The sequence below is a fragment of the Alosa alosa genome, chromosome 13 (assembly GCF_017589495.1).
Source record: "Alosa alosa isolate M-15738 ecotype Scorff River chromosome 13, AALO_Geno_1.1, whole genome shotgun sequence".
In the NCBI taxonomy this organism is placed as follows: Eukaryota; Metazoa; Chordata; class Actinopteri; order Clupeiformes; family Clupeidae; genus Alosa; species Alosa alosa.
The window spans coordinates 32,594,996-32,622,248 of record NC_063201.1 but is presented as its reverse complement, the minus strand read 5'-3'; the positions used below and the strand labels follow the sequence as shown (position 1 = coordinate 32,622,248).

Genomic DNA, 27,253 nt, shown 5'->3' with positions numbered 1-27,253 from the left:
GATTTTGTAGCACGCGGCAATAAATGACAGTCGAAGATACAAACAGTGCTGCTATACATTTGTTTTGGTATAACCAAGATTTATAGTTTTCTACAAATGCAATAAATCAAATGCCTCCATCACTCAACCAACGCTTAACGGTAACATTACCTAGGTCCTTATTGATATTACAAGATTAACGTATTCTGCAGTAAAAACCAAGCATGTCCGATAAACATCCTCAGATTTATTTCGGGCTTCAAGAAGAAATGGGAATTACACTTCATGTGAACATCGCCCTATCCTTATTAGATGTTAAAAGGCGTAAATTACAGTCCTTGTATGAAGCGCCCATTGTTTTTCCAACCCACTTTTAACTTCCAACAAAATTACGCCTCACTGCAACGATGTACCATCTAGTGGACAAACGACTACTTCTCGCCAATACTGAAAATGCAGCCATGATGATGAATATTTATTTTGGCTTTCTTTTAATCCTACTGATTTTCATTTTTTTACGGGGGGCAAATCACAAATGAGTGATTATGAGCCAGGTTGATGTGGGCCCTTGAGACCAACATACCATAAAAGATTCACAGAGAACTGTGTCTGCCCTACCCTCCTTTCGGGGGTCCAGTCCAGCGGGGGCATGCATTCAGAGGGTGTCATAATGATCCTACACTTTTAATTTCGTGCAGTTTTGACCTTGTCAGCCAGAGATATTGAGATGAAAACACCTAATTTTTTTGCTTTTAATTTTTAACTAGGTGGCTTATACATGAAATAAGTGGTAATGGGATGGGTTGACATGCCCCCTTAAGACCAACATACAAAAAAGGTGGACCTCCTAGGCCCTACAGTTCTCGAGATATTCACAGAAAACTGTCTCCGGCCACCTACAGGCCAGTTGGTGTATACTAACATAAATTAATTTATTGTGTGGCCCCCCATGAACGGAATTCCACAAAACTTGTCAGGCATACAGAGGGTGTCATAATGATCCTACACTTCCAATTTCGTGCAGTTTTGACTATGTTAGGTCACAGATACCTTCAATTACACCACCTCATTTTTACTTTTTGTGTTTAACTAGGTGGCGCTTATACATGAAATGAGTGGTTATGGAATGGGTTGACATGGCCCCTTGAGATCAACATACAAAAAAAATGGTCCTCCTAAACCCCTACGGTTTTCGAGATATTCACAGAAAACTGTGTCTGCCCTACCTCCCTTTCGGGGTCCAATTCAGCTGGGGGCTACAGATCAAAACGAAAAACGATGGTTCCATGCTATCCATGTGGGGTTACATGTCCACCAAGTTTCGTGTACCCCGGTCTTTCAGTGTCCCGGGAATCATTGACGGAAATTTGGGCATGCGAAAAAAAAAAAAAAAAAAAAAAAAAAAAAAAAAATCTGACTAAACCTATATGACCGCCGCCACAAGCTCTTGCCGGGCGGTCATAATAAGGTGTAATCAGTAAACTTGTCTAATGACTAACAAACATCTATTTTATTTTTAACTGATATACTGTGCAATATTTTACCTGGTCTACTGTATCCGGTGCCACCCGCAATCGCCGTTGGTATATCTCCCATCTCTGTGTTAAAATACCAAAGGCATTTTCCACCATCTGGCGGGCACTGGAGAGGCGGTAGTTAAAGATTCGCTGGTCTTCTGGTAAGCGTCTCCCTGGATATGGCTTCATGATGTATGTCCTCAGAGGGAATGCATCATCTGCCACTATCACATAGGGCAGATCTCCCAATTCTGGGGCACCAGGTAAGGCAGCAGGTGGAGGGACATGCAGTGTGCCTGCCTCAAGACTTTTGCCTAGATTAGAATGGGCAAAAATTCCTCCATCGCTGTTGCTACCAAACGCTCCCACATCCACAGCAATGAAATTGTAGTTGTCATCAACTAGGGCTAGCAAAACCACTGAAAATGTGCCCTTGTAATTAAAGAATGATGATCCAGATCCAGCAGGCTTCTGGATAATGACGTGTTTCCCATCCAGTGCACCAATGCAGTTGGGGAAGTTACGTTTTTCTTGGAAACCCCTCGCAGCCCTCCTCCACAAAGCCTCGGTGGGTGCAGGCATGTACCGATCCATCATCTGTTTCCAGATTAGGTGGCAGACCTCCTTCACAATTTCTGCCACTGTCGATTTCCCCAACCTGAAGCTTGATGCAATTGTTTGATAGGAATCACCAGTACAGAGGAATCTAAGTAAAGATAAAATACATAAATATACATGTTATAAGTCCTACTTGGCTGTCTTTATTTATTATTGTTTCTGTTTCCATCTATCTACATCTATCTATCTATCTATCTATCTATCTATTTTTCTTTTACCCAGGTTACTTTGATCAAGCTAGGATGATAGCCAACCAACGTTATGTAAACACCATATGAATGTAACCAGACGTTCATAATAGAACAGAGGAACATTTCGCGAAATTGTGATTTAATGGATTTCGTGATTTTAGTAGGCTAGCAGCTAGGCTACTCATGTATCAGACAGCAACATGAAACTTGAAACAGTGGCTACAATGTATCGTTTACGTCCGCTCATGAAAAGCGGACCTATTAGAAGTCGTCTAAGATTTTCATTAGGCGTATAGGCCTATTATATGCCTACTAGGGCATATCTTACCTTAGACACACTGCCAGGCGTTGTTCTGGATCGATTGGCTCCCTGTAGTTTGTATGAAGTCTCCTCAGGTGAGGAGCCAGGATACCCAAAATATGTTCAAATTGAACGACACTCATCCTAAAATATTGACAGAATCTGTCGTGGTACAGCTTCAGTTCTTGGATGAGGTGGTGGAACTCTCCCTGCTGTTGCCTCAGCTGTAACGTAGGATGCACCCAAAACTGCCTTTTTCTCTTTCTCAAGAGGATGTCGATAACAATTAGCTCTTCGTCGCTGCTAGACGTCTCCATCATTAAATTCAATTCACGGGCTCACGGCGCGAAACAATGCGAAATAGAATGCGAAATATTAAAATAATCGCATCGGACTCGGTGTGTACACTTTGAGTGCGAAACTTTTGCACACAAATTCTTCGCATTTTCGCACCGTAATTTCGTGTCGTATCTGGTGTGTACGGCCTTTAGTCATGAAAAAAAAGGTCGTTGACGAACATATTTCCTCTTGTCTCGTCTGACGAAATTAACACTATACCCAGTGTTGCCACAGTTACCTTGAAAAAGTAACTTAGTTACTTTACTGATTACTTGATTTTAAAAGTAACTAAGGTAGATTACAAGTTACTTTATCAGTTACATTCAGCAGCTGCCGACAACACCCCTGCCGCCTCAACATGAAAATAACAACCGGTTTTGCGAATGCTCACTTTATTGGAAGTGCATTTTAACAGTAATGTCAACAATATCCCAACCTGAAAAAAAAATATTTCAGGGAGGTATTCCTTTAGTCTACTTAGATACTGAAATACAGATGAATAAATAAGGAAGGCCTATAGATAGAAATTATGATAATAAAATATGTAGATTTAGGTATTTTGGGCTTTTCATGTAGCCTTGCCAACTAACCATCTAGTAAAGGCCTGAATAATATGAAAATGAAATGACACTTGTTAAACTCAACAAGTCTTTTGCAATCATTTAACCCACCATGGGCAATGCTAAAGTCACTGTTACAAACAGTGCAGTGTGCAAGTCATTATTTTTTACTCTTAGGAGACAAGGGTATACTTTTGTGTAATCTGATGTGAAATGGGTCTAAAATGTTCCTTTTTGGGGGGCACTGACTCTGCCATGACGCTTCTGTTCCTATTCACACTGAACTGATTAATTTAGTTCGGGAGAAAAGACATAAAAGCCCACCTACACTGAAAACTGATTGGTTGATTTAGCAAAACAGGCCAGGATGCTCTCTGTCTTGGATGCGCTTCAGGCACACACACACCACCCCTCTCTTTTTCCCTCTCCGTCGTGTGCGCGCTACACTCAGATGCACACGCAATTTGAAGTCTCGGTTTCACGTGCGCCCCCATGCTCGCTTGCTCTAGATTCTGGGAGATGTTATCTAATTTGCAGGCGTCAGGGAGCTGCTATCAATATGCGGGAGACTCCCAGAACTTCCGGGAGACTTGGGATGTCTAGCTAGACAGCACGTTGTCGCCAGCACAGAGTGTACAATGTACCTTAATGTTGTCATGTTTAGCTGACACAAAATCAAAATAATGACTGTATAGTTAGAAAACGTGTATCTCTCTCCTCACCTCCATTGTTATTTACATTTGTGTCGCTGCGTGGTATTACACATGAGTTGTTGTCATGCTGAAAAACGTGAGCATAGGCTACATCAAAGATTCTAGAGCGCTATGCGCTCTGCTCTATACATGATGGATGTTAATCCCCGAGACAAGAAGAAAGCAAAAAATATATCTTTTTACTAAGGAAAATAACACAAAAAAAATAGGAACACACAGTGACTTGGATAAGTGACTTTAATCTGATTACTGGTTTGGAAATAGTAGATTCAGATTAGATTAGATTCAACTTTATTGTCATTTAGCAGAGTGCAGGTACAGAGCTACGGTGGCCCTGACGGCTCAGCGAAATACAAACGCTACAACACTTGCAAGTAAGTGTCCACAACACTTGCAAATAAGTGTCCACAACACTTGCAAATAAGTGTTCGCAACACATGCAAGTAAGTGTTTGCAACACATGCAAATAAGTGTTCGCAACACTTGCTAATAAGTGTTCACAACACTTGCAAGTTCACTAGTTCGCCCTTCTATATGATTGCTTCAGCTAGACTAGAATGTATGGGAGAAGTGTGTGTTTGGCAAGGTAGCTGTCCGTGGTCCTGGAGTGCCTGGAGCGGACATCGCGATAGAGCGATGACCGCTTGCACCCTCTGTGTAAGGAGGATGAGTAACAGGGCAGTTGGTGAAATGGAGGAGTAGGGGAGGAGGGGGATGATTTCGCTAACGCCGGAGTGCAGGACGATGGGAAAAGGAGGTCGGTTTAAATAGGCCTACCCTGTGGCGGCAGTGGGTGAGTTAATTGCTGTCAATCATCCCGGCTCCTCCCAAACTTTGTTTAGAAAACATCATTTCACTAGTTCGCCCTTCTATATGATTGCTTCAGCTAGACTAGAATGTATGGGAGAAGCGCGGTTTGGCAAGGTAGCTGTCCGTGGTCCTGAGTGCCTGGAGCGGACATCGCGATAGAGCCGATGACCGCTTGCACCCCAAAAGATCACAGAGAAAGGCCGCTACCAACTACATAAGTGCTTGCTGAGCGAAGTCAGAATCCACTAGATTGGAGCGATGTAAGACTGGTAGGCATCCGAGGACCAACGCCCAGTATTTTAATTTGTTGCCCGATAAGCCATTGAGCGCAGCTGTTGTGGCAGCTCCTATCCTGAAGGAGTGCGCGGAGTAGCGATCCGCTGGAAACCAGATTTGACTAGAATGTTTTTTTTAAGAGTGTCTGGAATCTGTGGCGAAGTGATGGGTAGCCCTTCGCCTGACACTAAGAGCGGGCTAGTAGACGGCTTGAGCTGACCGGTATGAGATGTAGTGAGATAGGTATTGGAAAGGCTGGAAGATCTGAGGCGGAGTTAAAATGAATATGGAGGTCCTTTTCGAACTGGATCGGTTTTACTCTGTTTGATGGTAAATCGAATGGTGTCTTGGTCTAGCTGTTTAGATCTGCGATGCACGGGTGGACATCGGGAATGAAGAGAGACGAAAAGGCATGTAAACTCGCTACATCTCAGCAGCCCAAAAGGCCAGTATAAACATAACGGAGATGGTGAAATCGAATGTGGTGATATGAACCCTCGGCGAAGGGTAGCGAGGCAGGTGGCGAGAATGCTTGAGGTAATGGGAAGGCGGGAGTCTTGGGGGACTGGCTGTTGCCTACGGATACGGTGATAAATGATGATATGGTGACTGCATCGAAACTGGGAAATGGTAGTGAGTGTTTTGCATGGAACTGTTTAGATCCACCAAGCAGTCCAGTAGGACTGCATGGTCCTGGGTGCGAGGGCTTGGAGGGCTAGGTCGGCCGTGATGGGCTGAAGATAGCTGAGGGGGTGGTTTATAGGAAGATGGTCTCCGAAAAGCTGGGGAGTGGAGTAGGGTACGGGTCCGCCTCTGGAGCCAAGCTTCTGAATCTCTGGAAATTAAGACGAGAAAGAGAGTCAGCAATTTCATTGTGGCAACCGGGGACGTGCGCGGCTCTTATAATGAACTGGTAGCTGGCTGCTATCCAGATTAGACGCCTAATAAGAGGGGAAAGCGCAGACGATTTTGAGCGCGAGTTATTTATGACGTGCACTACGGCTTCGTTGTCGCTGTGGATTAGCACGCTCTTGGAGGTCCACTCCTTCCCCCAGAGTAGGGCCGCAATGACTACGGGGTAGAGTTCGAACACGGCTGACGATTCATTTTCCGTTATTAGCTCTCTGAACTCTAGTGCCCAAGGGGATGCAAACCAGCGCCCTTTGAAAAAGCCTCCGAAGCCTATTGAGGGGGCTGCGTCTGTGTACAACTGGAGGTCTTCTGGAGATGATTGGCAGTCGTCGTAGAACATGCACAGACCATTCCATTCGTCTAAACACATCCTCCAGAGTTTGAGATCGGCCAGGCACTGGGCATCTAGAGATACTACGTCTTCGAGAGATGGGGTTGCTGAGGCGCAGTTTAGGAGATGCGAGATGAAAGGGCGGCCCTGGGGAATGATTCGCATGGCGAAATTGAGGTGGCCTAGAAGGGAGAGAATTTCTTGTTTGGTGTGAGATGGTGAGGTTATAAACTCGTTCAACAGTAAAGAGATTCTGTCTTTTTTCTCTTTAGGGAGAGATGAAGAGAATTCTTCGGTATCTAAAATGATGTCGAGGAATTTGAGTCTGGATAAGGGACCGCACGTCTTCTCTTCTGAGAGTGGGACTCCCAGTTTGTTGAATACGTCAATTAGCGTAGAAATGCCTAGGGCCGGTGGGTAGGAATGGGGGATAACTACTAGAAAGTCATCCAGAAGATGAACGAGAAATGGGAGCTTATAATTATTTAGGAGAATCCAGCACAGGGCTTCTGATAGCGTATCAAAAATTTTGGGACTGCTGCGGCAGCCGAAGGTGAGGCGAACTGCAAAATAGTATCTCCTATGCCATTTGACTCCGAAGAGGTGCCAGAATTCGAGATCAATGGGCATGACTTTGAAGGCTGAGGTGATGTCCGCTTTAGCTAGCCAGCAACGTCTACCTGCCTTTTTGATCAGAGCGATAGCGTCGTCAACGGAGTGGTAGTGCAGCGAGAACTCTTCTAGTGGAATCAAACTGTTAATGCTGGGAATGGTACTATTGTGCGGAGCTGAGAGGTCGATGATAAGTCTCTTTTTCCCTGAGTATTTGCGCGTAGCTACGCCTATGGGGTTGATCCTGTAGACTGGGAATGGAGGCTTGGTGAACGGACCGATCATAAAACCAGATTCAACCTCTTTGCTTAGGAGTGAGGTGACTACCTCCGGATCTTTGACGGCAGATTGTAGGTTTTTACAAACGAAAGACTCTGTAGGTCTTGCTAAAACACCTGGATGGAACCCATGCGTCAACCCCAAAGTCAAATAGTCGCAAAATTCCCTATTTCGATTGGACTGAAGTTCTGAATGGAGAGCAGAAACAATGATTGGAGTAGAGAGGTACTTTTTAAACTTTTTATTTATGTTCTTGAGTGCGGAACAGACTGACTTGGCATGGGCGCCTGCGCAGTAGCTGCAAACGGAGGTAACGGGCAGGAGGATTGGCTTACACTGAGCAAAGTTAAATTTTCGGCAGATTTTCGACCTTTCCAGGAACGCCGCCCTCTTCCCTGGCTTCTCCTGCCGTAGCATCGGGGATGCGGGGAACATAGGATGAGGATTTAGGGGCTGTGGAGCTGGTGCTGGGGAGTTGATGGTCGGGGTTGACTAGTGGACTTGTGTCTTAAGTCCTAGAAAAAAGACTAATGGCTTAAGTCCTAGAAAAACGCGGTTATGGAGCTCCATATCGAGCGCGCCCCAGTAGGGGTTTTGGTTCCAGAGGCTGACTCTGGCAGCGCATTTAGCTGAAAACAGCCGGTGATACGTGTAGAAACGGGCTCCCCCGTAGGATACGGCTAGACCGGCGATGATGGCCAGGTAGTCGTTCAGCTCTTTGCGTCGGCTGGGGAACGCGAAACAGATGACTTCCGTATAGTTAGTAAAAGCTACGGTGAACTCGGGAAATGACAGGGTTTTTGATGCTGGGCCAGAATTTTTAGAGAAAAACCAGTTCGCCGCAAACCAGATTCCGTTATGAGAGGGAATAGGAAGGAGGGAAGAATGGTAGAAAGGTCTACGCCTGCACCTGACAAGATGAGGTTCCTGGTGGACGCCTGGTGACGGTGGTGGTTGAATGCTGCAGCGTGAGGAGGCGGTGGCAGGGCCTGTGCTGTGGCTAAAGAATAGTTTTGCAGCCGGAACGGGACGTCGTTGTCCGAGGCACTCGCTGAGTGCTGATGATGACCCGCTGCGGTGGGCTGGTCTAGCACGGAGCCGGGGAAGAAATGGGAAGGGAGAAAAGGGGGGAGGGAGGGAGCTGACGCCGACCGAAGTGGAGCAACCTGGGACAGGGTCGCGGGAAGTGGGACGGGGAAGGAGAGAGGGTTAGGGGGGAATAGCGAGACCAGGTGCTCGCTAACTCGTAAGAGAGAAGGGGAGCTAACGAGGTGAATCTTCTAACTGACGCTCGGTGAGTTGAGGCGTGCAGTACAGACGTGGCTCCCGGAATGGAAGGGGAGGGGAAAAGGGGGGGGAGGGAGCAGTCGCCGGAACGACTGGAGGTGGGGGCAGCCCTGGACCGAGTCCTGGCTAGGGAGGTGGATGGGGAGGGAAAGAAGGGTGGGGGAGTAGCGACGCTGTCGCTACCGGGGCCGTCTGGAGAAGTGGTGTTGGACCCGGAAATACGGCGGAGATGCGGCGGGAAGAAAGTCGGCAGGAATGGGCCTGAGCCGCTGACGTGGCAGTGGCTGTGGCTGAAGCAGCGGAATGATACGCTTTGAAGCGTGTGGTGCCGGAAGGTTCTGTCGGCGTGCCCAGTTCGCGAGGTGGCTGGTGGTGTGTGCTTCGTCCAGCTGAATGGCCGGCGGAAGGAACCGCGCCGGGATGCCAGAAAGAGCAGCCTGCTTCCTGGTCCGGGGAGGAAAACAAAGTGAGGGAGCGGAGGGCTTAAAAGACCGGGCTATCCGGATCATCGCGTTAGAAGGCGGAGGAGATGGAACTTCCTATCCGACCTCACGGAACGATGCCGCGGGAATGGAGAGTGCTGCGGATGCGAGCCACTGTCCAGTGGGTAGGGTCATCGCCTTGCTGGCGCTGGGTCCTGGTGCTGCCGCGAGTTGAGGCTGCTGAGCGGGAAATACTGCCGCTCAGCACCTTCTGCGACCCTGTGTCCTGGGTTCCCTACGCTGGCGGCGAGAGGAACGAAAAGGATTATTTTTGCCCGGCGGAGGGCCCTGGGTGTCGGGTGTTGGCGGGACGAAGTTGTCCTCCAGATCGCTGGAAGAGGCGTGGATTTCCAGTTCCATGTCTTGTCTTAAGCAAACGATACGCGGACTGGTTGATTTCGCGAACGTCGGAGCGTGTGACGTATGGAAAAGGAGGTCGGCTTAAATAGGCCTACCCTGCGGCGGCAGTGGGTGAGTTAATTGCTGTCAATCATCCCGAAGGCTCCTCCCGAACTTTGTTTAGAAAAACATCATTAAGTGTTCACAACGGATATGAACCCACAACGGAAGTGAGCAGTTGTAGCTTGGATGAGTTACTGAATGGACGTCTCTTGAGAGACGTGTACAATACAGATGTAAGTTTGTAATGTTTTGATAATAAACGAGTTAAATATTAACCTTAGTCATTCTTTGATAGTATGTCTGTAATTGGTGGGTAAAGTAAAGTTGACTTACTCGATAAAGTCGGACTTCACCGTAGGCTAGTAGGTGAAGTCCGAGGCATTAACCAAACAAATGTTAGGGGAGAGCCGGGACAGTTGAAACACTTTTTAATTAAACGTAATTTACAAAGTGATCGTACCACACTGAAAGCTAATATTTGGTCACTAGTAACCTACATCTGTCCTCTGTCAAATACAGATGCATTTTCAGCTTTGAACAAAACCGTTCAGGAATTATTACAACAAAAGTGGGACGTGCGTAATGTTTCATTCGTCCCTCCTGGTCGGGACAGTTGAAACAACATAAGGGGACGAATGAAACATACAGTTTAAGCCATATAAACGTCCAACAACTTCGAAATTTTACTACATATCATGAATGGTACTCCCAAAAGGTTTTATTTTAGATAGATTGTTGCAGAGCTATAAGTCTTTGTGCATGTCTGTTAACAACTCATTGCCATCATCATGAAGCGTGTATGAAGCGTTTTTTGAAATATCATGCCCTGTGGATGATTCTGCCATGTTTATAGCGAGAACGGTAAGCTTTCCCATTTATATCATGTTTATATTGTTGAAAATGTCGTTTCACTAGGTTTTTACGTGGGTTAGGCCAATGCACATCCAAATAAGTAGGCTTAACGACCCACCGGCCGTCAGTCTCCATAGTATAACATGGGAAAACTCAACCCCCTACCTGGTGGGCCCAAATGTATTTTCATCTCCCTAAAACTGTTTTTCTATGTCTTACCTCCATAAATGATTGTTTAAACACAGCTATTTGTGCATTTAATTAAAATACATGGAGTTACAGCCTGGTCGGGACGATTGAAACACGTGTTTCAATCGTCCCGACACAGACAAATGTCACTATAGCTTGTTTTGCTTTCCATGTAAACAAGCATGCGATATGGATTGTTTCATTCGTCCCGTGTTTCAATCATCCCGGCTCTCCCCTAATGTTGTCAATTTTATCCACACGATGTTGCTACTATGCGACTACAGCTCAATGCCCTCAGGGCAGGCTAGTAATGAGCGAATTTGCAAATCTTAAATCATAGAACTGCCGTTGGAAATGTACATTAAAAAATGGAGATGACAGGCTAACTTGAGCAAAAACCATTGTCTCAGCTCAGGAGCTCATCTACAATAAAACACAGATCTCACAAAAACCTATAACGTTATAGGGACAGACAGAACTCTTACTGAAACTTCTGAAGTTCATGACACTTTATTGTACACAAACAACAAACTGCACTTCAAGAACTGTAAACAAGTCAAAATACAACGACTTTCAACTGCAGACAGGGTGGTGTGTGTGTCAAGATGCCTACTATGGTCTACTACCACTAGTATGGTTTCTCTATCACTCTGGTATGGTTATGTTGTCAAGAGGATGTCAAAAGAGAGGATGTTATGAATCAGATGAGGGAACTATAGTCTACTTCTCATACCGGAGATTACAGTATCCACTCAGACAGAGGACAAAAGTGTGTAGAACAAAACATTTGAATTTCCGATTTTGTCGTCCCTGCGAGGGTTTAACAGGTGGGATAATTCCAAATCCCCATATTTTTTTCAGAAGTCTATGGAGTGACCAGAGGTAAACCTCTAAAGGTGATTGTGCACTCCTTTATGTGTGATGCTTCAGCTCTGCACCAATCAAGGTTCTTGCTGTGAAGAGATGTCAGCTCTCCCAAGACGCACTCAACACCTCACAGTGGCACAGGTCTGCCAAGATCGGCACACTTGACTTCCAGCTCGAGTCCTTTCTGTATGGAGCATAAATAAAAATAATGGAAAGTAAATATACATTTGGCTATCCTAACCACTAAAAAAACCCCACACAATTAAGAACACTATGAGACATGGTATACCCCACCAGCAATTAATATACAAGTGTGATACGTTCAAAAAATTAGATCTACTTCATAGGTGTTCAAATAACAATGTTAATAGTCATTCTAAATTACGTAGGACAATGGGAAATCCAACCAAGCAGTGGAATAAGAAGTTATAATCCAAAACGTGTTTAAGCTGCTGAAAGTGAACAAGGTATATGAAAGATGAGCATGAAAGCACAATTCTTACAACAGGGTTGCGCTTTTCAGTGGCAGCAACAGCTTCAAGTATCCTCTTCCCAGGTTGACCTCCAGTTGATCCTTGTTCCTCCTGAAGGTCAGGAGCACTTCACAGAGTAGTGTGGTGTGCATCACAAATACTCCTAAAAGGAATCATAAAAGATAATAATTTTAAGGATACAATTTCAAAAGCAGTGTTATGCATTAACCAATTTCATTTCCTATTAACTGAATTCAACTTAACACATTCCTAACATAATAACTTGATCTAGCTCAGATAGTTCAGACTCAATTTAGGTCCAGCTTGGTAACACATGATTATTGTTTTAGATGTGACTGAAATAGGTAACACAATATCCACATAAACTGGAGACGGTAGTGATGGAAAGCTGATTATGAAAGGAATTGTTAAAAGTTTATTTTAGGGCTGAATTAATTACTTTAGTAACTCAAAATAATTAAATTACAAAAATTGATTGAGGAAAATTATCTGCCTCGAAGCTTCGCTTAATTTCCATCACTTGCAATATGGCCTGCTCAGCTCAGGGGTTATTGTTTCACACGGACTGTTATTACCGACACGCACACCACTTTCCGAATTAAGTTGGCGTGATGACACAACAAAGAAACCATCCGTAAAAGGCAGAAGATGTCCAAAGTTTTGGGATCATTTCAAACTTAGAAAAGACAAGGACGTCAAAACTGCACTGCACTGTACTTTACTGCAGAAATTCTGTATTTTAAACATGAAAATACTTAAGTACTGCACTGTATTGTAGAATAACTGCACTGTGAAAACTGCAGTTATTTTTTGTAAATGAGGTTATTTGGTAGGAAAGGTAGATGCTGCAGATGCACAAATCTACATAAAATAAATACATTTACTTTGAAGTGACTAGGGCTAGTTTACAGCTTGACATTTATTGTGCATATTAATCAATTTGCACTTAAAGCAAAATATTTTAACAAATAAATACATAAATATTTTGTTATTTGATGAAATAATCACTAGCATACTCGATTCCAAAAAGACTCATAGCTGCAGCCCTAGTTTATTTGAAGAGAGAAACCAGAAGCACTCACTGTCTTTCTTCATTTAAAAAATATGAACTGAATGAGTCTCAATTGAAAAGAACCATGAAGGTTAATTTATGCATTTTCTAATCACATCACGACCTGAAGAGTGATTTCAAATGGCATTCCCCGAACACAGGAGATGGACAAAGGAGATGCATGAAAGAGGCAAGTCATTTTCCTCACCTCTGGAATAAGAAAGATATTTACTGAACAAAGGTTGTAATGCATTTGATGGTATTGCCTTCCATTGCTTAGGTGCTAGGTCAACTTAACCCACTTAGTTAATTCAATTCAATTCAGTTTTATTTATAAAGCGCCTTTCGTGCAAACAGCAATACAAGGTGCTTAACAACAGCACTTAGAAATAAGGTAAAACAAAAAGAATGATAAGAGCAATAAAATAAGTGTAAAAATAAGAATAAAAATCAAGGTACAAAAGTCATAAAATATGAAGAGATGTGTACACACGTGCATATGCATACAGAACAGACACACCAAGACCTAAAATTCCAGAACGGACAGGGATTTAAGAGAAAGCAAGGCTAAAAAGGTATGTCTTAAGATGTTTCTTAAAAAGTTCAACTGATTGGACCATCCTTAGCGCAAGTGGCAGGCTGTTCCACAGGGCAGGACCATGGTGAGCGAAGGCTGCCTCCCCATGTGTCTTGGTCCTCACCCTGGGAGTAACTAGGAGGCCGGAGTCTGAGGATCTGAGTGGCCGTGACGGAGAGTACGGTAAGAGCAAGTCAGACAGATACACAGACACAGGCGCAAGTCCATTTAGGGCTTTAAAAACCAAGAGTAAGACCTTAAAATCAATTCTAAAACTGACAGGGAGCCAGTGAAGGGATTTTAGGATAGGGGTAATGTGAGCTCTCTTTTTGGTCTTGGTCAGCACACATGCTGCTGCATTCTGAATTAACTGCAGCTTGTTAATATCTTTTTTTGATAGGCCAGTGAAGAGGCCGTTACAGTAATCAAGCCTGCTAGTAATAAAAGCATGTACCAGCTTTTCTGTGTCAGCCTGGGTGAGCAGAGGCCGCATTTTAGAAATATTTCTTAGATGGTAAAAAGCACAACTGGTGACATGATTTATATGTGACTCAAAGTTCAGGTCAAGGAGCACACCAAGGTTTTTGGCCAGGGGTTTGATGTTCTGTGCCAGGATGCTTACATTTTTACTTATAAGTTCCCTCTGAGGCTTAGGGCCAATGACTAAAACTTCTGTCTTGTCTTTGTTCAGTTGTAGGAAGTTAGTAGACATCCAGGTATTCATTCGTTCAATGCACTGAATGAGATTGGCAATAGGGCTGGTGTCGTTGGGGGAGACAGAAAAATAAAGCTGGGTGTCGTCAGCATAGCTATGGAAGTCAATCCCATGTCCCATGTCTCCTGATAATGTTTCCCAGTGGGAGAATGTACAGACTAAATAGAACTGGCCCGAGAATGGACCCTTGAGGGACACCGCATGTGATGGGAGTGGTGGCAGAGGAGTGGTCACTAAGGGAGACAAAGAAATCTCTGCCGGAAAGATATGTCCTGAACCAATTAAGGACAGACCCAGATAGGCCAACATGATGCTGTAGCCTGCTGAGAAGCAAGGCATGGTCTACCGTATTAAAGGCAGCGCTCAGATCAAGCAGTACAAGAATGGAGGGAAGGTTGTTGTCCATGTTTAATCTAATATCATTGACTACTTTAAGTAGGGCTGTCTCTGTGCTATGGTGGCGGCGGAAACCAGACTGTAGCTTCTCAAAAATGCTGTTCAAGTTTAAGTAGTCATATAGCTGTTTGTAGTCAACTTTCTCAAGGATTTTACCAAGAAAAGGGAGGTTTGGTGGGTATGGGATCAAGCAGGCATGTAGAAGGTTTCAATTGCATAACATTTTTCCTGAGCATGTCTTTGTCAATCATGACAAACTCAGACATAGTGGCTCTGGGCCCAGGGACAGTGACCAGAGACTGGAGCTCAATGTCATTCAGTGTGGTATGGTTAAGATTCAGCCTAATATTCAGGATCTTATCCCTGAAGAAAGCAGCGAGCTCCTCACATTTTAAGGAGGTGATAGTATGAGGTTTGGGAGCTGGATTTATGAGACTGTCAATAGTGGAAAAGAGTACCCTGGGGTTATTTTGATTTTTAATGATGAGATCTGAGAAGTAAGCTTGCCTTCCATGTCTGGATTCCCTGTTAAACTTAGTGAGAAGTTCTTTAAGAATGTTGTGATGGATGTGCAGCTTAGTTTTACGCAATGCCCGCTCAGCTTGCCTACAGGCTCTCTTTAGTTTTAGGATTTCCCCTGTTCTTCAGGGAGGCTTCTGCTTGGTTTTGACTTTTCTTGGTTTGGCAGGTGCTACAGTGTCAATGGCATGCCTCAGATTATTATTAAGATGTATCACAAGATCATCACAAGTAAAAGGGGGGACCAGTGGAGGTAAGTTATTTAGATGAAATTTAAAAGCTTGAGCAGCATCTGAGGTGAGGTGTCATTTCATTACTACATGCTCAGTCATTTTGTTGGGCTGACTTAGCATCACAGAAAAAAATACACAGAAATGATCCGAGACAGCAAAATCCAGTACTGAAGAGACCTCAATACTGAGCCCACGAGAGATGATTATGTCCAGTGTGTGGCCATGCTTATGAGTAGGCTCATGAACTTGTTGAGTGAAGTCCATGGATTTTAATAAATTTAGAAATTCAGTGGCTGCAGGGTTTGCCGGATTATCCACATGTAGATTGAAGTCACCTACAATCAAAATATTGTCAAAGTTTAAACTGACAATGGAAAGTAAGTCACTGAACTCCTCTAGAAAAATAGCATTTGGTTTGGGGGCTCTATAGACAGTAATAGCAAGAACAGGAGGAATAGAGGATAGGAGTATGGAATGTTGTTCAAAAGATGAGAAATCACCAAGAGAGTTACTTTTGCATTCTAGGTGGTTAGCCCATATTGATGCAGTTCCACCACCTTTCTCAGTCCTTAAAGAAAGTTAGCAGAGGTGTAGCCCGTTACAATTCAACAAAATGATGGGGGGATACATTGAAGAGTTCAGTGCCATGTGAGCACTTCACTTATCAGATTATTTAACAGAATACTGCACATCTAAAAGTCGCGTGCTTGCCAACCAGCCGCAACTATAATAGCCCCAGCTACCAACAATCTGCGCAGACGTTGGTGGTGATGACAAGAGACAGCATTTTTAGCGATACATAGCGATATTTAGATTGATTTGTTTTTATATTAATATTAACTTTAGCTTAGAATAGGAGATAGGTAGAATAGATTTTGTATATATATTTGTATAAAGGTCACCCACCTTTGTATTAATGAAAACAGCAAAAAATCAAAGTGGCTTTTTTGATTGTTGATTTCTGTCGCCATATAACGTTCTCTTTCGTTCCAGCTATGAATCGAATGAATCGTGCTTTCACGACAACCACGTCGTTAACTTAAATAGGTCTACTGTAGGTTAACATCACTCTGAGTTCGCATTCAAGCAAGCAAAACGATGATTTGAATACATCTGTTTCTCTGGAAGGGCAAGGGGTAACAACAGGACAACACAGAGACAGGCCAGAATGCAGGACTAATGTTATGAGAGTATTACAGTAGGCCTAATATGGGATATTCTACGGGAAAATATTAAAACGGCAAGACAGCGGGGAAAAGTTAAAATGATAGTGAAATAGGCAAAATGAAATTGTGCAAACGGCCTTTTCAAGTCATTTGAGAAGTAAGGAGTGTAGCATGCTCCCAAATTGGCCTTTCGTCTGAGAGTTTTGGATAATGTTCAGCTCGCAGCTTTACAATGACTGAGGAAGCCTAGAGACGAGTCCATAGCAACAAGTTCATGTGTTGAATTTGTTATTACCCAGTGTGCTTTGTTAAATGGTCTCAATGTTTTATTGTTTTATTTCATGTGAATACTTACTAGAGGAGTAACTTATTTCAAGTAGCCTAGGCTAATGCAGTTGCAGGAAGTGTGCATTTAGTTTCCATGCTTATTGTGTTTCCACAACAATGTTAGTGAATAAATCTACTGAAATGGCCACCATCTTGGTGAAGTGTGATGTGATGTGATCACAAAGCAGGGTGAGTTTAGAACGATAGCACACGTCGATGTGTTATAGCGCTTTATAACGTGATCGGAAGGTATCGACAATTGGCTGGGGAGGGTCATGTCTTTTTTGAAAACACTGCTGGAGGGTTGTTGAAAATTTTTTGGAGGCATTGGAGGGTCATGCAATTTTTGATTGAAGCACTCAAAATCCCTCCGGTGACCCCGATTATAAATAACGAACGGTCCCTAAGCCCAGGCTCCCAGTCCCAACCCACTGACTAGCGCGACTCTGGGCATCGGTAACGTTCCAGCTTCATAGGCAAAGATGGAACAGTACGTGCGCTCTGCTCTAAGATCTTTGGTGAGAGATGGTAGTGTTTGAGAAAATATACCATTTTGGGTGGGGAGACTTCTGTGATGGAAATAAACTTACATTTGATTAAGATAGTGGCAAGTGATGTAGCGGTGCTACCCTAATATTTAGGCTGCAGTAGATCACCATGTTAAGCGTTACTTTTGATTATGCCTCATTTGCCAATAGAATATGAATTGTTACATGTGGAATTGCTTGTTGATGAGTGTAAGTAATGATAGCAAAATAAACTCATTCTGCTCGATCAAATATGCACTTATGCAATATATTTTTTTTTTCAGAGACACTGTTGAAGTACTTTGGAGCACATCTCTACCACTACTTAACTCTACCTCATCAAGTGTCTGCCTCCATGGCTGATGACACAGAAGGTGAGGTTTTCTTGATGGCAAATGGTTACATAGCCTGTTAATATGACATGACACATTTAACATAGTTTTTGTTTTATTTATTTATGTATTTATTTAATCATTGCAGGTTCGTCCACTGCAGAGCTGCAGATACCTGAAAGCCAGGAACGAAGTAGGAATAAGTATCTACTCTTTGGGACATTTTATTTTTGTCATTATTATTAATGTTTGTCTATTTTGGTTTTATTTTGTAGTTGAAGAATGATCATTTAATGCACATTTGCGGATTTGTTCTGCAAATCTGTTGAAAAACAAGTCATTAAACGGATGTACTTGTTTACAACAAATACAAATGCTGTTGTATTTTGTTATTTGTCAATTCAACTTCAGTAAACCACCCTTAGTGCTTCACTTTGAATATGAATGTTTCAAATAAATCTGTGATTTTGGTACCCTCTAAGATTAAAAGGTGACAGGGTTGGTGTAAATAACAACTAATACATTGGTTTACCAAGCACATGGGGCCAGAAGTGTAGAGCGGAGCCCCAAAACATTTTTTGGCATGTCAGCAAGGATGGATTACTGAATGAGCCTACCAAGTCCTTATGCATCTGTGTCCAGGGGGACAGTAGTTCATAATCAGTCACTGTATTAATACATAACCTCACTGTATTAATTTATAATATGACATTATAGTGTGAAGTTGTCAATTATCGCCAAGCACAGGTGACTCTGCGTTGTGGGAGGGGGCCCCCAAATCAAATTCTGCTTAGGGCCCCCAAAAGGCTCGGGCCGGCACTGCCTGTAAATTAGGGAATTCGATTGCGCCCACCGGGGCGGTTCAGCGAAAAGACAGGGCGTGTTCCGGCGCAAACGTTCACTGTTGATATTTTGCAGTTTCAGAAAACAATTCCGCCACAGACCAGGAACTCCCTGGTCTAAAGTCTGTGGCGCAAATGCAGATGCTATTTTAAGGGCGCATGCATGACCACAGGCCTGCATGAATGAATGCGTTGCACACCAATCTACAGACACCCCTGTGCACAGATGGAAACATTCAAAGCCTTGATAATATTTGTCCATTTCCCGGTTTTGTTCGTGCATTGGTGACCTAAAAATTCAGTAGCCTATATAGTACAACATCTACATGCAATATCTTTACAACAACAACGCCTAATTATAACCTATTAATTTGGACAACTTTATACAGCCCTATAAAGGCTAAAGTTTCCAATTTACCGTTGTGTATGGCTTTAAACATCGCGTGCGCTTTAACATCAGCCTAAGCATTATTCCAGCTGCGCTAAGGTTTTAAGCACCACAATTTTGCCTACTTTGTTGCAGCCCATCTGAAATAACTCCAAGCTTTGTTATGTTCCCTCCATCCTTTTGTTATTTTCAAAAAACGTTTTATATCCATGATGGCCTTAAAGTCTTGAGTTAGTGAATTAGCTTAAATCAGCTTTTATGTGCTGTTAACCAGCAAATAGTACAAGAAAGCAGCAAGTATGGCTACAATTTCTGTAGTTGCTGCACCCATTCATTGTTATTCTCTCTCCTGCTCAAACGAATGTTGTGCGTGTATTAAGTTGATGATAAAGTGTTTACAAACTCTACTTAACAGAAAATATTGTAAATAGCCTACTGTCATGCAGTTAATGGGATATACTGTACTGTGCAGAGTTGAAAGTTAGGTCAACTTGGAAACTTTCTCATAGGCCACCTGTGCTGCGCAACGCACACTTCGCTACATTAATCTATACAACGTAGTTCCCATTTCGGTAAACCATACATAATTTCAAAGAAAAATATTACCACTCGAGGGAAATCAGTGTGGTGTCTATTAAGATGTGAAAAAATAGGCATAAATCTAGCGTACACATTTTCACGAATCACGGATGTGTTGATGACATAAATTAGGAAATATTAGATGACTTAAGGAGACGTGATGTTGAATTGCATGCCGATGCCATTTAACCCAAATGCCCCAGCTGCAGCACGGGAGCGAAGAGATTAACTGACAGAAGATATGCATTGTCTATAGAGAGGTAATGTTAGATTACATTGTACATAGCAAAAATATCACCATGCATTCATAATCTCGTGATTCAGTGAGAGTGATCCCAAAACATCGGAAAGTATGTCTTTGTGACAATTCTGTATTACATTTTGTCAAGAGGAAAAATCAATACAATAAAATAGATAGATTTACTCCTGAATAAAAATTATGGATCATGGATCAGTTCTTATTTGGTTATTAATTTCAGAATCACTTACATGAAAGGAAGTCTTCCGATGCACATATATAGAGGGTGAGTCTTTGATATCCTTTCCCCACTGCATCTTTATAAAGTTGCAGTAAGAAAGGCATATCTGTCCCGGGAATGTTGACGACTGGTGTCGTGTCAGGGTAGAGCAGGACATACGAATCACCCTGTATGTTTGTAATGAAAGTTTTCATTTTCATTTGGGCTGCTCTGATCTCTGGCGACACTTGCCGGGGGGAGGACCCATCCTTGAGGCGCATATAGGCCTACTGAAATCTACAAAGAAATGCAGAAGTAGATTTGGTTAAATGAATGTGATGCACTACAAAAACTACTACATTGAACTACCAGCAGAATTATTAGCCTGCATCAACAGACGAGTTACCTTCACACAGTTGTCTTGTGGGGATCTTTTTTTTTTTTTTAACATTGCTGCCTTTCCCTGGACTTGAGAAGCTGGAAGTCCCGTGCTGCCTCCACATACTTCCCAGCCCTTTCCTGTTGCTGAGGAATGTGCAATCCTGCAAAATAAGAGGTGTTAACTCTATACATTCAAAAACATGCACATGTAGTAGTAACAAATAGACAGTAGTAAAACATACCTGTTGACAATAGTAATAAAGACACGTAGAGACAACATACATATAGGCACATATCAACATATTAACATTATTTGATAACATTTTACTTTACCATTTTACCTTCTGCTCCTTCCCCGATCGTTCTCGACTACTACCACTGTCCGCTATGTGATTTGATTGGCAGATTGTGTGAACATATAGTGAGGGGTTGCGATACATTTTCATCCAATCGCATGTCTTCCCTGAACTACATGTTAGCAAGATGCACATAACTTCAGCTAGCTCTGCATGTAGCTGGTCAGTGGCCCATGCAGGAATTGGTAAGTGTTGTTTCATGTTTATTTGATAACATAGACTTGTAGTAGATGCTTGTTATCTGGCCTTTTTCTATAAAAAGTGTTTTTGTGCTGCTTGGTTACTACTAGATTGTATGCTAGCTTGTGTGTGAGTTGATGTGGCTTTGGTGAAGCTGTCTGGATTGGCATCTATGTGAAAACTGCTCTGCTAGTTTAGTCTGACTTTTTATCTTTCTGAGTTTTGTCGAAGTTATTGGTGAAATCCATGTGGCCATCAGACATTCTGAAATAGCCAACAAGCAGTAGCAGCATTAGGGCAATCTGTGGCATTTTCTTATAATTTTCTGTTGAGACATTTTCTCGTGGTGTACCCGAAATACACTGTAGGATAGCCTATGTAGTTCCACATTAGCTTGAGTAATCAGTGCAGCGGCACAACCTAGAACAGTTGCACTGTAATGTTAACAGACTGAGCTGCAGCTAAATAGGAGAGCCATATACAGTCTAAAGCAAGCCTGCTGATGTCAGATTAAACTATTAAATGATTTGCACACATCATTGTAGACCTGTAGCAGTGCCATGCGCGTGCGAGTCGTGAACATAAGTTGGGCATGATAAGGATGATGAGGTGGGTGCTATTCGCCTAATAAAGATGTTCTGTTAACCAATACGCCAGTGTTACTCATTGCGCATGGTAGCTTTGGCGAGATTTCGCCAAATTTGGTTACTCATTTTGAGTAGGCCTAAACTGTTCGCCAAAGGCCATCATCTCCGGCCCCAGCTTGATAAAAACAAAAGTAGGCTCTGATTTAGCCTAGTCTACTGTATGACTTCAACGAAGTGATCTTTAGTTTCGTTCTGCTTACAGTATCTCACTGCCACTGCAACGCCTTTCAATGCAATCCGCTGCCCTGTTTACAAATGCTACAGCGGACTTAAACTGCCACCTTGTGGCGATAAGTTTTAATACATTTCACGCAGCTGCATGAATCACGGAAAGCCACTTCTAAATGGGACCCACTGTATGTGGTAACAGTCAATATATTCTAGAATATATAAATAAGATTCTAGAGTGCTACGCAGACTGGCATAAGAGAGAGAAAACTTTTACACCGTGAAATGCTGGGAAATTGCAAATTTTAATGCTGAAATGTAAAAAAAAAAACTTCGGGGGGAGCCACCCTAATTATTATTTTTGTCAAAACAAAAATAGTCGTCATTAAACGCCTAACCACTGAACGCACGGTTCGCCACTATTTAACATAATACAATATACAAATAGGCTAAGGCATAGAAGGTGCAGCAACAAAGTAATATTTACCGGTACCTTCACTGGAGCCAGCCAATGTTCTTCCCACATGTTATGCGGTATGTGGCTTGAAAACTTTTGAGGCTGACTCCACAAAATGGACAAAACATACTGTAAAGGAAGTAGTATTAACGTTATCACCAGGCTTGTTCTATTATTTCTCTCAAAACAGTTAATCTAACATGAAAGGTGATGTAACCCCTTCAATTAGGAGATTGAGAAGGAGCGTGGTGCCTCCACTGTAAAAAAAAAAATATCCACACTCAACTTTAAGCTATAATGTGTACAATATAGGCTTAATCGAGGTAATTAATTGATTCCTCACCATACAGTAATAAACAGATAAGATTCACGTGAACTCCACAATTGTCTCCTTCCACATCTGTAGCACTATTTCCATTTCGCTATAGGGCACTTAACTTGTTGCGCTATTCACTGACTAGCGAGCGGCAGTCTCTTCCATCAATTTACCTCAGACACAATTTAACCGTTACCTCAGCTGACATCAACGCACAACAAAAATTATAACACATATTAACAGGTGTCTCTCCTATCTTATTGAGCGCTTTACGTCTCAACTCCGAGCGCTTATTGGCAATTTAACCTAGGCCTATCGGCTTCAGCGTAAGGCGCACCCTCATCAACTAATTACAGTTAGGAGGGGGAAAAGACACAAATGCTTCATTAATGTAGCTTACAACCACACAAAAGTCTATCAGCTACTTATTAAGATGAACGACACGAGCAGGACTTCTTAATCTACGATAATTTATGCTAAAGTTACCACCATGAATTAATCAAGCCTTTCTATGTAAACTCAACAACTACCAAAATCAATGTTAATGTCAATTTATTTTACCTCTACATCTAAAGGCTAAAGGTACTTATATGAAGGATTTCCCCATTTTTGCTTTAATAAAGGGCACTTACCTTGAATAGGGTCGTAGCACAATCTGCGGTCAGCGGTTTCCACCTTCAGCAATTTACCTCAGACTGACAATTTGACAGTTACAAGTTACCTAAAGTTATCATGCATTGGTGACGACATCATTAAAAGAACCAATTAACATGATTTTTTTTACAAAATCTGCTTGTTTCTGAGGAGAAACATGTTATTCCTGTAGCCCAATTACATGCCTGCAGGTACGCCTGCTTTGAAAATAGAATAGGGAAAAACATAATTCCAGGTTAGCATTCAATAATGAATAGGCCTACAGATAATATAATAATATTATTGTTATATTGGTTGTTTTAAATTGTGCTATATAAATAAACTTGACTATGACTAACAGCTGTTTGAGTCAAGGCTATATGCTTAGCCTATTGAATAACTTGATGATAGAGAAAACAAACCATTTTGTGGAATGATGCATCATATGAAATTTGCAACGGTGTGACTCAAAAACAGTCTCTGGTGGCCTATAAGTGACATCACACTCTGTCTGCCAGACTGTCACTCGTTGCTTGTCGCTGGTTATGCTTTGCATGTGTGGCATTCTGAGACATTCTTTAACCTCTGGTGAGTAGCCTTCCTAACCTTGTTACACCGTTCTAACACTGTGTGTTAGACTAACACTAAGTTAAGCAACGTTAATGGAATGCTACGAATGTCATGGCTGTATGAATAGTAATGACAGCTTAGTTTGCTTATTCAAAGTCTAAAGACAGTCCAAAGTAGCCTGGGCTATTATGTGACATCACACTCTGTCTGTCACTCGTTGCTTGTCGCTGGTTATGCTTTGCATGTGTGGCATAACGTTCTTTAATTCGGGACCATTATCGCTCGTTTCAATTTAGGACCTTGCAGTTGGAATTGTCGTTTGCTTATTCAAAGTCTAAAGACAGTCCAAAGTAGCCTGGGCTATTCATATGTGACATCACACTCTGTCTGCCACTCGTTGCTTGTCGCTGGTTATGCTTTGCATGTGTGGCATTCTAAGACATTCTTTAATTCGGGACCATTATCGCTCGTTTCAATTTAACGCACAATTTAATGCAGTTGGAAATGTTGTTTGCTTTATTCAAAGTTTAAAGACAGCCCAAAGTAGCCTGGGCTATTGGAAGTGTCCGATTATTTCACATCATTTTTTACGTCATTTTGAAGAGCCACTGCATACCTGTGTGTGTTGGCGTGTTGTTGCAAAATCCGCGGAGTTCACTCTATTGTTGAGGTCAGACATGTTACGTTTTTTACCCGTGTAACCTACACTGATCCAGCTCTGCCAAAGCCCTGCTTCTGTCCTCACTGGTAGCTTACAGTACAGTGGTGTGTTGGAGGGGGAGTGGCTAGCGGCGAAGTGTGCTTCTTTTACCGATATATTTAACAATATCTTTTGCATTTCTTATTCAAACAACAATTTGGCACTGCACTTACTCATGCCCGTAGCAAGACACCTGCCAAGTTTGAAATCAGTCTGACAAACGGGCAGAGAGATATGCGTGCCACAGACAGACAGACACACAGACGCTCAGACGCTTCTTGCTTTATAGATAGATATAGGTCATAGGTGAAACAGTGTAGGAGTAAATATAAACAGGTAAACAGTGCAATACAGTCAATGTAAACAGGTAAACAGTGCAGTAGTGAAAAATAAATAGGTAAACTAGTAACAGCTAAAGTGCAAGTGCTAGACATGAAGTGAAGTTTTGTTCAGCAGTGTTACAGCCTCTGGAAAGAAGCTGTACCTGAGCCTGCTGGTGCGGGAGTGCAGGCTCCTGTATCGCCTGCCAGATGGGAGTAGACTGAAAAGACTACTCTTTGTAGTGCCTGCACTCAGCAGCATTGCAGTTGCCGTACCATACAGAGTATGCTGTCAATGGTACAACAGTAGAAGTCTGTTAGAATCCTAGGACATAGGTGTGCATTCTTCAGGGTTCGTAGAAAGTGAAGGCGCTCACCAGACTGGAGGAGTTGAGACCAAGAAAGATTTTCAGTGATGTGTACCCCAAGGAACTTAAAGCTAGACACACGTTCCACCTCAGCACCGCTGATGTGAAGGGGGATGTGTGCCCTGCTATTGGCTTTCCTGAAATTCACAATGATCTCCTTGGTCTTCTGGGTATTGAGTGCCAAGTTATTGTCTTTGCACCACATAGCTAGGTTCTGAACATCATATCTATACGCTGTTTCATCCTCCTCTCTGATCAGGCCCACTACTGTGGTGTCATCTGCGAACTTGATTATAGCATTGGAGCCATAAACAGGGGCGCAGTCGTGGGTGATGAGGGAGTAGCAGAGGGCTCAACACACAGCCCTGCGGCACGCCAGTGTTCAGGGTGATGGTGGAGGAGGAGATAGGAATTAGGAGAGACTTCCTAATTCAACAGTCTGGGGTCTGTTAGTAAGGAAGTCCATAATCCAGTTGCAGAGTGAGTTGCTGATGCCAAGCTGGCCGAGCTTGGAGATCAGCTTGGAGGGGATCACAGTGTTGAATGTCCAGGTGGGTTAGTGCCAGATGGAGCGCTGTGGAGATGGCATCCTCTGTTGATCTGTTGTGTCGGTAGTCAAATTGATACGGGTCCACTGTAGCAGGCAGACATGATTTCAGTTGTGAGAGGACCAGCCTCTCAAAACATTTTCCAATAATGGGTGTCAGTGCAACTGGGCGGAAGTCGTTCAGTTCTTTGGCTGTGGACTTAGGCACCGGAACAAAAGTGGCAGATTTCAAACTGTGGGGGACTGTTGAGTGGGCCAGAAACATGTTAAGGAGCTTGCACACTGCTCCAACAAACTCCAACAAACACCAACAGTTGGGTCAGTGTGGGCCGGCCGTCTGTGTTTGTTGGCGGTTGTTGGATGGAGTCGTTAAGAGTTTGACATGTCCAGTCGGGTCGGGTGGAGTTGTAGAATGTCGGACCAATGTAGGCTAGCCCATTTTCCAACAAACGGCAACATTCTAACAGCTCGTTCCCTTGACAACAACTAGCTTTGCGTGCAGAACTTCCGTGAGCACAGTTACCTTGTATCCAGTTGTGTATCACACTAGTAGTTTTTGCGTTGAAAGTTTGAAAACGGCAGGTTTCTGGACCCAGGAACGCGAAGAATCGCTAATTGAACTATGGGAAGAGAAACCTCAACTTTATGACATTAGGACCCAAGCATACTCCAACCGCGACAGCAAAATGCAAGCGATTAAACACATCACGAAGAAACTGGAAACCTCTGGTGAGTAGCCTTCCTAACGTTAACCTTGTTACACCGTTCTAACACTGTTATTTTTATTTTGAGTTAAGCAATGTTAATGGAATGCTACAAATGTCATGGCTGTATGAATAGTAATGACAGCTCCACATAACCTCTTTGCAATTTATTCTATAATTATTTTAACTTGAAGTAGGCTAGTGTGAGAAGAAGGGCTTGGATACGATACGCTCTTACTGTAATTTGGATATGTTATGTTTAAATTTAATTTAAGTAGCCTAGCCTACCCTAGTTGGTGGTCTTAAAATCTGAACGTAGGCTAGTAGCTGTTACTAATGTAGGCTGAATCTACTGCTTTTTACAGAAGCTACAGTGAAAGCAAAGATGGAGAGTATGAGGACTCAGTACAGCCGCTACCTGAAGGCAAAGCCATCAGGCAGTGATGGCTTTATCACACCCTGCCAGTCCTGGATGTTGCAGAGGATGACATTTCTTGAGATCCATATGAGGAAAAGGCAGCAAAGTCAAACTTGTCTAGAGTTTAAACATTCTGTTAAGTGCTCCCTGGTCATCTTAGCCTGCTGAGTGGGATTTGTAGACCCAGGTAGAGCAGCATGTGGTAGAGCAGGATCCTGTCCCACTGTCTCCATCACTGCCTCCCAGGTGATATTTTAAAAGTAAGCCTACCCTTCCCACAAAACACAAAAACTATCACTATCTAAGAAAAATTGTCAATCATAACTGGAAATCAAGAAAATCTTGCCATATCCTTGCCAATTTAATT

The 27,253-nt window shown here is 42.9% G+C and overlaps 1 protein-coding gene and 1 long non-coding RNA gene across 2 annotated transcripts; both read right to left on the bottom strand.

Annotated features, from left to right (window-relative positions):
* Positions 1-5,988: 5,988 nt before the first annotated feature.
* Positions 5,989-7,855, bottom strand: LOC125306538. Its single transcript, XM_048261955.1, has one exon. The coding sequence runs from the start codon at positions 7,853-7,855 to the stop codon at positions 6,062-6,064; it is 1,794 nt and encodes a 597-aa protein (XP_048117912.1). The 3' UTR covers positions 5,989-6,061.
* Positions 7,856-11,187: 3,332 nt separating this feature from the next.
* LOC125306280 lies at positions 11,188-20,412 on the bottom strand. Its single transcript, XR_007195534.1, has 3 exons — positions 20,153-20,412; positions 12,021-12,153; positions 11,188-11,701 (listed from the first exon to the last, which is right to left on the bottom strand). It is a non-coding gene; the product is annotated as an uncharacterized LOC125306280 (long non-coding RNA).
* Between the last annotated feature and the right edge of the window lie 6,841 nt (positions 20,413-27,253).